At 39.9% G+C, this 11,749-nt stretch overlaps 1 protein-coding gene and 1 non-coding gene across 11 annotated transcripts in view; both read left to right on the top strand.

The window, feature by feature from the left end:
* The window catches only part of CHD8 (chromodomain helicase DNA binding protein 8), a 54,348-nt gene that overhangs the window by 35,925 nt on the left and 6,674 nt on the right, over positions 1–11,749 (top strand). For 8 of the 10 annotated variants that reach the window (XM_074365825.1, XM_010949637.3, XM_074365823.1 and 5 more), the window contains exons 13-31: positions 125–368; positions 1,313–1,489; positions 2,482–2,625; positions 2,886–3,141; positions 3,734–3,944; positions 4,184–4,379; positions 4,878–5,045; positions 5,227–5,406; positions 5,572–5,682; positions 6,033–6,229; positions 6,482–6,681; positions 6,762–6,942; positions 7,031–7,120; positions 7,447–7,550; positions 8,819–8,948; positions 10,085–10,160; positions 10,615–10,669; positions 10,849–11,056; positions 11,486–11,694. In XM_074365825.1, the coding sequence (XP_074221926.1) occupies positions 125–368; positions 1,313–1,489; positions 2,482–2,625; positions 2,886–3,141; positions 3,734–3,944; positions 4,184–4,379; positions 4,878–5,045; positions 5,227–5,406; positions 5,572–5,682; positions 6,033–6,229; positions 6,482–6,681; positions 6,762–6,942; positions 7,031–7,120; positions 7,447–7,550; positions 8,819–8,948; positions 10,085–10,160; positions 10,615–10,669; positions 10,849–11,056; positions 11,486–11,694 (3,137 nt within the window). The remainder of the gene's footprint in view (positions 1–124; positions 369–1,312; positions 1,490–2,481; positions 2,626–2,885; positions 3,142–3,733; positions 3,945–4,183; positions 4,380–4,877; positions 5,046–5,226; positions 5,407–5,571; positions 5,683–6,032; positions 6,230–6,481; positions 6,682–6,761; positions 6,943–7,030; positions 7,121–7,446; positions 7,551–8,818; positions 8,949–10,084; positions 10,161–10,614; positions 10,670–10,848; positions 11,057–11,485; positions 11,695–11,749) is intronic. The other 2 variants (XM_074365824.1, XM_045512608.2) reach the window with 1 other exon arrangement.
* Positions 9,426–9,536, top strand: LOC123615228 (small nucleolar RNA U6-53/MBII-28). Its single transcript, XR_006722797.1, has one exon. It is a non-coding gene; the product is annotated as a small nucleolar RNA U6-53/MBII-28 (small nucleolar RNA).

The raw sequence follows: 11,749 nt of genomic DNA on the forward strand, positions 1-11,749 counted from the left end.
AAGATATATAGACTTAGTCTGGGATTATTTTTATTTATTTTCTGTTGAAACAGTTTTTTTTAATGTACTTTTTAAAAAATGGTATCTTTTGACATGCTTTTCTTTTTCCATGATGAATCTGCAGGCAGAACTGCATCCTGGCTGATGAGATGGGATTGGGCAAAACTATTCAGTCCATTGCCTTCTTGCAGGAGGTATATAATGTGGGCATCCATGGTCCCTTCCTGGTCATTGCCCCACTGTCCACAATTACTAACTGGGAGCGAGAGTTCAACACGTGGACAGAGATGAACACCATTGTGTACCATGGCAGTTTGGCCAGCCGGCAGATGATTCAGCAATATGAAATGTATTGCAAAGACTCACGGGTGAGTTACACATCATGGGAATGTTACAGTTTAGAGAGCAAATACCTGGTGTTTTAAAGGCTTTTATGTGAATAAAAGACTTCTATTGATACTCTTTATAATTAAAGGCATTTTTGTCTAGACTGTGCAGGGCATTTTTTTGGCTTTGCTATTTTCATCCAGTGGACATTCTGATTCAGTGGGAGCTCTGACTTTATTTATGAATGTGTACATTTTAAATAGAATTTTATCAGCATTGAAAAAGTTTTCATTAAGAAAGTATATTCTAGAATGAAATTTATGTAGCTACTTTAATTCCTTGATCCATATGGTGGTGAACTAAAGCCATGTCCTTTTTTTAAAGTCTACTAAAATTTTCATCAAGATCAGTTCTTTTTTCTGTGTAAGTTTGAAAATATAAATTTGAATCATCCATCCTTAATGTTGAGTTAGAAGAGTTTTTCTCCCATTAGTTTTCTGTGGTTTTTATTTCTACCAAACCAAATTTATTCAAGTCGTATTTTGTTGCTTTTAATTTTGTTAAGATAATTCAATTACTTTGTCCAGTTTTAGATAATAACCAATTTTACCACATACTACATGAGCTATGTTCACTTTTAGTTTTGTCTTGTATGTTTCAGCAGTGCTCAACGTTTGTGGATTTTAGTGATGTAGGACTGAAATACAAGAGGTGGGCACGCAGCAGAGTCAGAAATGTCCAGCTTCATTCAGTGAGGCCTGTCATTTTCCCAAGAAGCTGAGTATGTTGAGGAGGCAGTGTATCTTAAATTCAGTGATTTGGCACTGTTTATTAGGAAGATAAGCAGAGGCAGAAGTGGGTGGTGGTGCAGTTTGTATTTCCTATTAAGTCTGCCTGAATGTGAAAAAGAGAATGTGTAGTTCAGAAGAGCTTGTCGTTTAGGTCCACTTCAGGCCTTTTTTGACTGCATTGCCTTCCTGCTTAGGGGCGCCTCATCCCAGGTGCATACAAGTTTGATGCCCTGATCACCACATTTGAGATGATTTTGTCAGACTGTCCTGAGCTTCGTGAGATTGAATGGCGTTGTGTCATTATTGATGAGGCCCATCGACTAAAGAACCGTAATTGTAAGCTGCTTGATAGTCTCAAGCACATGGATCTGGTGAGTCCCTCTCACTGACATGTGGGCAGAAACACCTGGAATTAAAATACCCTAATTCCCTCTGGAATTAATATAACCTTAATTTAGCAGAGAGGAAGAGAATCAGAATCTTGGTATTGGGGGTTGGGTATGGCCTATGGGAATGGTAACCTCAAAGTCAGATAAAATTCACATAAATTTTAGGGTTGGAAGGTGTTTATAGGTTAGTGGTTCTCTAGGTGGAGACGTGGGATATTTTATTACTTATTGCTGCATAACAAAATATCCAAAAATTAGTGCTTTAAAACAACTTATGTTTTTCATGATTCTCTAGTTCAGCAACTTGGGCTGGGCTCAGTGAGGCTATTCTTTTGGTGGTTTTACCTGGAGTCAGTAATGCAGCTGCAGCTGACGATTGGTGCTGATTGTTGGCTGAGTCATCTTCCACATGGCCTGTCACCCTCAATAGGCCAGACTTTGCCTCTTTACATTGCAGGGTCAGGGCAGTGTTCTAAGAGGGCAAAGGCGGAAGCCTTGTGCAAGGCCTTTGAGTTACAGGCTCTGAAACTCACATGATGTCACTTTTGCTACATTTTCTTGTCAGAGCAGGTTACAGTGCAAGCCCATATTCAAACCTTGATGGGAGCAACTGCCAAAAATGAATGGCCATATTTAATCTAGCATGGGTACATTTCCTAGAGGGGGACGTATTAGGGTATCTGTGGGAAGTTGAGTGTGGAGAGGTATATGTAACTGGAAAAAAAAAATTCCAAACGTTTCTTTATTGGCTTATAATCACAATATTAAAGATAATTCAATATGTTAAATAACATCAAGAGTTTTCTTGTGTGTTTTGTGTTCATCAAAAGAGGGAACAAATAAAACAAAAGTTAAGATAGTACTTGGTCCATTCCCATAATTTTATAGTTAAAGAAATGAAAGCAAAGTTAGAAAACCCCAGAAGTCCTTTGTAGTTTTGAGTTTCATGATTCTTCTGTTTTCTCCATTTATAGGAGCACAAAGTGCTACTCACAGGAACACCATTGCAAAATACTGTGGAAGAACTGTTCAGCTTGCTTCATTTCTTGGAACCTTCACAGTTTCCCTCAGAATCAGAGTTCCTCAAGGACTTTGGGGATCTCAAGACAGAGGAACAGGTAAGAAGTCTCTGTGATGTGATACTAACCCAGGACAAAAAAGGTCAAGTTTGTACTTGGCAGATGTCTACTGTCATAGACATCAAGGGCCATTCTGAACTCCTTGCATGAACCTTGTACCTACATCATTTGTGACATTGTCTAAAGTCTACATTTCTCAGATACTGGAAAACTCCCATTGTATTTCTTCATGTTTCCACGTAATGTGAGCATGTTTGTCCTCATATTGTTGATTTCTTTTCTCTCTGTATTGGTCACAGGTTCAAAAGCTACAGGCCATTCTCAAGCCAATGATGCTGAGAAGACTCAAAGAGGATGTCGAAAAAAACCTGGCACCCAAACAGGAAACTATTATTGAAGTAGAGCTTACCAACATTCAGAAGAAATACTACCGTGCTATTTTGGAGAAGAATTTCTCCTTTCTTTCCAAAGGGGCAGGTCACACTAACATGCCTAATCTACTCAATACAATGATGGAGTTGCGCAAATGCTGCAATCACCCATATCTCATCAATGGTGAGGAAATTCCTGGAAAATACCTGCATTTCTGTGTTACCTTATTTGCTTTCTAAGTGGTATTTCTCAGGATCAATAGATCTGTTGACTGATCATCCTCATTTGGAAATGGAGGAGGTTTCTCCTTTTAAAACAATTCTCATGTCGAATATGTTTCTCTAGTTCTTTTTACCCCCTTGATCCTGCATAATCTCCAAAATTAAAAAAGATTTGCTGTTTAGAATTTCATGAGTAAGAACTAAAGTCATTCTGTTTTCCATTCTCACTGGTGCTCTATTTTGCTGTTTCTGTTTTGGATGCCAGTAGGGTGGTAATAAATAGTAGTTTGTATATGCTAGTCTAGTCCTTGTCCTAACATTTACATATATTTTATCAAATTACAATCTTAAGCCTGACTTAGTGAAATATTTTGAATTGACAGAATTGAGGATGATTTAGGATTTGGGGGGGTGTTGAAATTCTGTGTGTGAGAAATGTTGATATCAAGTCAGATTACTTTTTTTCCTTTGCTTCCTTGTCTCAGTTATATGAACTGCAACTTTGGTTATGTTTCTCTGGAATTCACTGTTAAGTTTGATTTTTCTTTCGGCAGGTGCAGAAGAAAAAATCCTAACAGAATTCCGAGAAGCTTGCCATATTATACCTCATGACTTCCACTTGCAGGCCATGGTTCGTTCAGCTGGCAAATTGGTTCTTATTGACAAGTTACTTCCAAAACTTAAAGCTGGTGGCCATAAGGTTCTCATCTTCTCCCAGATGGTACGCTGCCTAGATATCCTAGAGGATTATCTAATCCAGAGAAGGTGAGAAAAGAGTCATTCTTCGCCTTTTGTGTACTCATAAAGTTGCAAAGAGTAGGAGGGCTGGATTTAATTAAAGTTGATCAGGACTGGGATAAGAGAAGTATTTAAGACTCTCACTCTCAACTTTCTGATAAACTTTCTGATAGAAATATAGCGATACTGATACTGATCTCAAACTGCTTTTTTGTTCTCTTTTTCTGCTTAGCTGATTAAACTTTTTTTCTGGGATTTCCATACAGGTACTTATATGAGCGTATCGATGGGCGAGTTAGAGGCAACCTACGGCAGGCTGCTATTGACCGCTTCAGCAAGCCTGACTCAGACCGATTTGTCTTTTTGCTCTGCACCCGGGCTGGTGGGCTTGGTATTAATCTCACAGCTGCTGATACCTGCATCATCTTTGATTCAGACTGGAATCCACAAAATGACCTGCAGGTAAAGGAAATCATTGTCTTAGGGCCTAATTACCTAACCTGGGAGGTTTTGCAACAGGATCAGAATCTCTTAGAAAGAGTTTTCCTTTAGAGAATATGAAATTGTTTGGTTAATTACGTGTGGCAGTCTGGATCAGAGGTCACCAAACCTTTTCTGTAAAGGACCAGATAGTAAATGTTTAGGCTTTGCAGACCAGACCATCTCTGTTGTAACTACTCACCTCTGCTCTTGTACTGCAAAAGCAGCCATAGACAATATATAAATGAATGGGTAAAACTGTGTTCCAGCTTTATTTATAGAAACAGGTGACTGTGCAGACAATAGTTTGCCAACCTAGGTCTACATGATGGGGCATTAATTTCATCTTGAAACTGACTTGATTTTGAGTTGGTCTCATGGCTGCTTTAAAGATGTGAATCGGTACTTTGAATCCTTCCCCTCCCCACTCCCTCTAATTTTGTTATCTTTGCCCTTCCTTCCACTTTTTTTTAAAACTAGGCCCAAGCACGGTGTCATCGAATTGGGCAGAGCAAAGCTGTGAAGGTGTACCGTCTCATCACTCGTAATTCTTATGAGAGAGAGATGTTTGATAAGGCTAGCCTCAAGTTGGGATTGGATAAGGCTGTGCTTCAGTCCATGAGTGGTCGGGATGGCAACATTACTGGAGTGAGTCTTCTTAATCTATAGTTTGTAGCAGGTCACAGTGATAGAGGGAGCTGTTTTTGAATAGGAACCTGACCTCTTGTTGAGGTTCTCAATTATTATTTCTTAAAATATAATAAAATGTCATGACATGGTTAGATAATATTCTCTTGTAGTCTTTTCATCTTTCTGTTGGATTTTGTAGATTCAGCAGTTCTCCAAGAAGGAGATTGAAGATCTCTTACGAAAAGGAGCGTATGCAGCCATAATGGAGGAAGATGATGAGGGCTCCAAGTTTTGCGAAGAGGACATTGACCAGATCTTGTTAAGACGAACCACTACTATCACCATTGAATCTGAAGGAAAGGGTTCCACCTTTGCCAAGGTATGTTCTGTCGGTGCTAGAGGCTAAAGAAGCAGAGGGAGGGAGAGAGAGACAGGAATTTCTAGAATTTAAATATATTTTTTAAATGCAGTTTTTAGATGTACTGTTTTTCCATTACTCAAAAAGAGTTATTGTTAACTTTACTGTTTTTTTGTTCCACACAAGGCAAGCTTTGTTGCTTCTGAAAATAGGACAGATATTTCTCTCGATGACCCCAACTTTTGGCAGAAGTGGGCCAAAAAGGCTGACCTGGACATGGATCTACTCAATAGCAAGGTGAGCTTTCCTTTTCCTGTAGGGAGAAGGTACTGCAGAAAACACGTTACTTTCAGGACTCTTTATAGCTGCTCTTGATTCTTCAGTACTGACCTTGGTTTGTGATAGTATATTATACACAAAGGCTATTGTAAAAATTTTCTACATAGGAGGCCCCAGAAAACTACTTAGATAACTCCTACTTAATTTTGCTTCATGAGTCTCTGTAGATTATTTTGCATGTCCAAAAAAAAAATCTCTTTGAGTATCTACATGTTACATCCAAGGCTGTTTCAATCTATGGTTGTCTTTCATTCCTTTCCCATGATCATATTGTGAAAGAGTTACTTCTGCTTCTGTTTCCTGCGTAGAATAACTTGGTGATTGACACACCTAGAGTACGAAAACAGACCCGCCACTTCAGCACTCTGAAAGATGATGACCTAGTGGAATTCTCTGATTTGGAAAGTGAAGATGATGAGCGGCCACGTTCTCGCCGACATGACCGTCATCATACCTATGGGCGCACTGACTGCTTCCGGGTGGAAAAGCACCTCTTGGTATATGGGTAAGAGCCCACCTTGCCATCAGAGGTAGTGCACCCCCATCCTGATTGACACCCTGTTTGATTTTCACATTGGAAGCTATGATCAAAGAGGGGATAATGGGAAATACTTTATTTTGTTACCATATTTTCCCAAGATCTTTTTGTCTCCCACCTTTTGGGAATTTTGATTCAGAGGGACTGGGGAATATCACTGAACTAGAGTCTTCAGGAAATTATATATAATGATATAATTTCTTTTTCTGTTTTTTCTAGTTGGGGACGGTGGCGAGATATTCTGTCTCACGGGCGCTTCAAGCGACGTATGACTGAAAGAGATGTGGAAACGATTTGCCGGGCCATCCTTGTGTACTGTCTTCTACACTACCGTGGGGACGAAAATATCAAAGGCTTCATTTGGGACTTGATTAGCCCTGCTGAAAATGGCAAGACAAAAGAATTGCAGAATCATTCAGGTAATTATCAACTCTTTGCTTTTCATCTTTCTGTAGGTTACCTAATACTTTTCAGGTCTAAGGGTTTTTCTCAATCCAAGTCTTCGACGTCTCCACTTTCCCAGGTCTATCTATCCCTGTGCCCCGTGGACGTAAGGGGAAAAAAGTAAAGTCACAAAGCACTTTTGATATCCATAAGGCAGATTGGATCCGGAAATATAACCCTGATACTCTGTTCCAAGATGAGAGTTATAAGAAGCACTTGAAACATCAGTGTAACAAGTAAGGACAGAATTTAGCAAGCTAAAGCATTTTCCACCTCGAGCTTTCTACACTATTATTGAGCCAGTTCTTCCTCTCTCCCTTCTAGGGTGCTGTTGCGAGTACGAATGCTATACTATCTGAGACAGGAGGTTATTGGAGACCAGGCAGAGAAGGTGTTAGGGGGTGCCATTGCCAGGTAAAGTTATGCTGTATTTTTCTTTATGCCCTGTCTTATTCCAGAAAAGATTGGTTTATTTATTTCATTCTAAGCTATGTTTGGGATACCTGACAATGAAAATCTGTATATCAGATCTTCAGTCCTGTATGGTTGACCTTTTGTGTCTGTGGGTTTTGCATCCTTATTATCCACGGTTGGTTGAATCCATGAATGTGAAACCCATGGATATGGAGGCCAACTGTATTCATTGTACTGCACCATTTTATATAAGGGATTTGAACATCCATGGATTTATTTTAATTTCCTGAGTTGCTCTGCTGACTCTGCCCTCTTCTAACCTTTAGTGAAATTGACATATGGTTCCCAGTAGTGGATCAGCTGGAGGTTCCAACGACATGGTGGGACAGTGAGGCTGATAAGTCCCTGCTCATTGGAGTCTTTAAACATGGTAGGTACCTTCTCTTAGTCTATTCCTTCCTTATTGTAGATTTATGTCCACAGATGGAATATTTAGCAAAATGCTCACGACCAGTAACTGAATTCTCTGACGTTCAAAAAGCTTATGTGTAAATGGGAAACTAGTTGTTAAATATCCAGAGCAAAGCCATTAGCTCCTATGAATAGATGTTCCAGAAAGACCAGATGGATAGTTAAATCCCAAGGTAGGGAGTCTCCCATCTGTTCTCTAATCACTTACCAATCTGCATGTTGTGGTAGCTAAAGGTCCGCAGATCAGGGGAGGTGTGTATGCCCACTCTTGTTAATAATAATCATGTTTAATTTGTGTTGTGTAAGTTTCCCGTGACTTGCTGGAAGTGTTCTACTTGTATAACATCCCATTTGTCAAAGTATTCAGCAGTCACTCTGATATAGGGGTGAACAACTGTGTTTGAGTGAAACAAAGCTAGAGTATAAAAAGGGAGGAGACTCCCTTTTCGGTCTTGCCTAATAACAAATTACAGGCAATTGAAGCAGTAAGTGCTAACTTCCAACCTAGTGACTTAGTGAGTTGGCATAGTGTTTCTTTTTTAATATACTTTTATGTTTACTTCTACAAAATAAAAATAATGGTACTTAATCCATGTTTTTGCAAGTTTATTGGATAAGAAAAGCTGGGCATTTGTAGTCTTAGATTTACTTGTGAGACATGGGGGTTTTAGAAGTGTCCAAACACCCTGAAGTGTGTTCCTTTGTCATTCATCAGGCATTCAGGGTGCCTGTTTATTTGCCGGTGCAGGTTTCTTATCCTTCATTTGAAAATGTGTGACCTGGGGCACCTCTCATCTGTGTGCTCGCTGTTGTCTATGGCAGTGTACCCCTAATAAACTCCTTTACCATTCTCCTCCTTAGAAAAAAAAGAAAGAAAAGAAAATGTGACTTAACCCTAAATTATTTGACTTTTCAAATTTCCTCATCTATGTAATAAGAATGTAGAAAGATTATCAGTTAAGTGGTTATGTAAACCTATCACTGTTTTCTATAAACACTGATTAAATTACTATTTTCGATAACTGCTGATAAAACTGTTTATGACTCTAAATTGCTGTAGAAATCTTAAATATAGTAACATAACCTAACAGCTGTCCAAGTTAATATTTTCATTGTACTTTGCATTGTGAGCAAAGTAGCCCACATTGTTATTCCAGCAGCATACAAAGTAAACATAAAGGCAAAATGAATCTCTGATTTTCTTCAGATTATGGCTTTTTCTCCTAGGCTATGAAAAATATAATACTATGAGGGCGGACCCAGCCTTATGCTTCCTGGAAAAGGCTGGTCGACCAGATGATAAAGCCATTGCTGCAGAACATCGAGTGTTGGATAATTTTTCCGACATAGTGGAAGGGTAAGCAATTAGTGTTTCACTCTCTCAAAGTCCTGTGTCCACCGTGTGAAGGTTGTCTGTTGCTTGTGCTAAGAGACAACATAATCCTAGCCTTGACTGAACCCACTGGGATTCTTAATGGTGGTTATAGTCTTGAATGATAAACTTTTAACAAAGAGCAGGACCAGCAGAAGGGACAGCATAAACTGGCCATACATACATACGTACACATTTTAACCATACATTGCCCTACAGTGCAACTAAGGGTGAAAAGTAATGTTATTTCCAGATGGCTTATTTGATGTTCTGTTCGATTCTCTTTGCAATGCTTTACTGTGCAGCCATAGTAGCTAAGAGGATCACTGGTTCTCTTGAAAGATAATAGCCATGCAGCAGTCCCACGCCACTTATGTGATAGCCTCAGGAACTTTTAGCCCTAGTTTATCATTTCCCAGTGGTAGCTGACACATGAAGACACTTACTCTGCCTGGATACATGCCTCAATGATGAGTTGCCATGCTAATACTGAGCCACCAGGTTAGGGCAGTGTTGCCCTGGTTTGGGTGCCAGTGAGTTTAACAAAACTTCTCATGTGGAGACCTGAGAGGCATGTAAAAGGGTTGGCTTAGTTCACGAATATTATCCCACTGCTTTGTGATTGGGAGATTTCTCTTTGATGATCACAACCTCAGTTTGCCTATTTTATGATCCTCAAAGGAAATTGGATTGTTTATTCATTGCAAATCATTTATAGTATCACTGTTCTGCTCAATAAAGCAAAGTAGTGAAAAATAAACGAGCAAGCATAGACCATTCAAGTAAAATGATAAAAGTAAATACTAGTTGGGAGGGAGGGAGAAAATGTGTTAAACAATAGAAAGAGTTTTTAAGAGAGAGGAAATGTGCTGATCAAAGTGTTTCATTTGAAATTCAAGCAATTTAGAACCGCAATTTGTCATTTTCTTCCAGTTCCTTGTTCTGTTGGATACTGTACCTAAATTACTCAAAGCTTAGCACCTGGCCTACTATTCCCTTGAGCATGAAAGAAAAGACTATTCCATGCTGGATTCTGTGTTTGGCCAGGTCTTCATCCTAGGTTCCTCTTAGTGAAAGAGAATATATTGTTAACATTGTCTCATGCCTCTGGATGATTTTAGGGTTGACTTTGATAAGGATTGTGAAGATCCTGAGTATAAACCACTCCAGGGTCCCCCAAAGGACCAAGATGATGAGGTGAGGAATTTTCATTTGAGTCTAGCTTTTCTCTGTTACTAATTAGTGCTCTCCCATTCCCTGAGTCATGAAGTATACTGATTATAATACAAACTGGAAAGTGCCATTTGAGAATATAAAGTACTAATGGAAAAGATTGTAATGTCAGCTGGGGGAGGTCAGGGGTGGCTCTGTGGAGGAGGTAAGGCCCAAGCTAGACAATGAAGTATATTATTTGACTTTTAAATTCTTGAGTCCCATTGTCTTCAAGCCATTGATAAGAACTGACTTTTCAGATTTTATTGTCTTATTCTTTTAGTTGGTTGCTTCGAATTTTCTGTGAGGGTTCCCTTCATTAGAAAATTTTCTTGATCCCTTGGTGCCATAGAAGGACACACAAGAAAGTGATTTCAGAGTGCCAACTTTCCCCCTTTCCCTCCCCCCTACATCCTGTGGGGCGGATCTCCTTCTCTAGGGTGATCCCTTGATGATGATGGATGAGGAGATCTCAGTGATAGACGGAGATGAAGGTAAACTTCTACGTCAACTAGTACAGTTTTGTGTGGGGCGGTGGGGTTGGGGAATTAACTGAATTCTATCCTTTTCAGGGATTTCTGAGAGCTTTTCCTTGGGGTGGGTTAAAATACCAGTATTATTAGTTCTACCATCTTTCCTGTACTTCCTATTTATTGTATTTTGGTTCCCACAGCCCAGGTGACACAACAGCCAGGCCATCTATTCTGGCCTCCAGGCTCTGCTTTAACAGCTAGGCTTCGACGCCTAGTAACAGCCTATCAGCGCAGCTACAAGAGAGAACAGATGAAGATAGAGGCTGCAGAACGTGGGGATCGGCGAAGGCGGCGTTGTGAGGCAGCCTTCAAGCTAAAAGAAATTGCACGGCGGGAGAAACAGCAACGGTAAAATATGGCTAGGAATTTGGACTGAGCTGTAAGCTTGTCTTCAACTATGGGCCCTATGTTGAAAAGCACCTTAGGAAGGATTATTTGGAATTCCCTGCAGAGGGACCATCTTTTTTGCATTTGTTACACCTCTACGGCATAAAACCACACTTAATCATAACTCCCGGGTAGGTCTCCTGTGTAGCCATTCTCACTGAGTTGTTTGCGTGCATCATTTTCCCCCTTCGCTTACTAATTCTTAAATCTTACACGTTATCAAGTACCTCTTACCACGTGTTCTGTTGTCTTCTGGGCTTTTTTTTTTTTTTTTTTTTTTTTGGCCCCTACTTTCATTTTTTGTGTACTCAGATATTCTAAGCCACACTAAGAAGTAACTGGTTTCTCTGTGTTCTCATCAGTGTTGCCTGACTCCTCTTCCTTTTGTAGATGGACAAGGCGTGAACAGACTGATTTCTATCGAGTAGTGTCAACCTTTGGTGTAGAGTATGACCCTGACACCATGCAGTTCCATTGGGATCGCTTCCGCACTTTTGCCCGACTGGACAAAAAAACAGATGAAAGCCTTACCAAGTATTTCCATGGCTTTGTGGCCATGTGCCGCCAAGTGTGCCGCCTTCCCCCAGCAGCTGGAGATGGTGAGCAAGACTGGAGAGTCTTGGGTGAGTGGGGATTGTGACAGAACCAACTCCT

Source organism: Camelus bactrianus, chromosome 6 (assembly GCF_048773025.1).
Source record: "Camelus bactrianus isolate YW-2024 breed Bactrian camel chromosome 6, ASM4877302v1, whole genome shotgun sequence".
In the NCBI taxonomy this organism is placed as follows: domain Eukaryota; kingdom Metazoa; phylum Chordata; class Mammalia; order Artiodactyla; family Camelidae; genus Camelus; species Camelus bactrianus.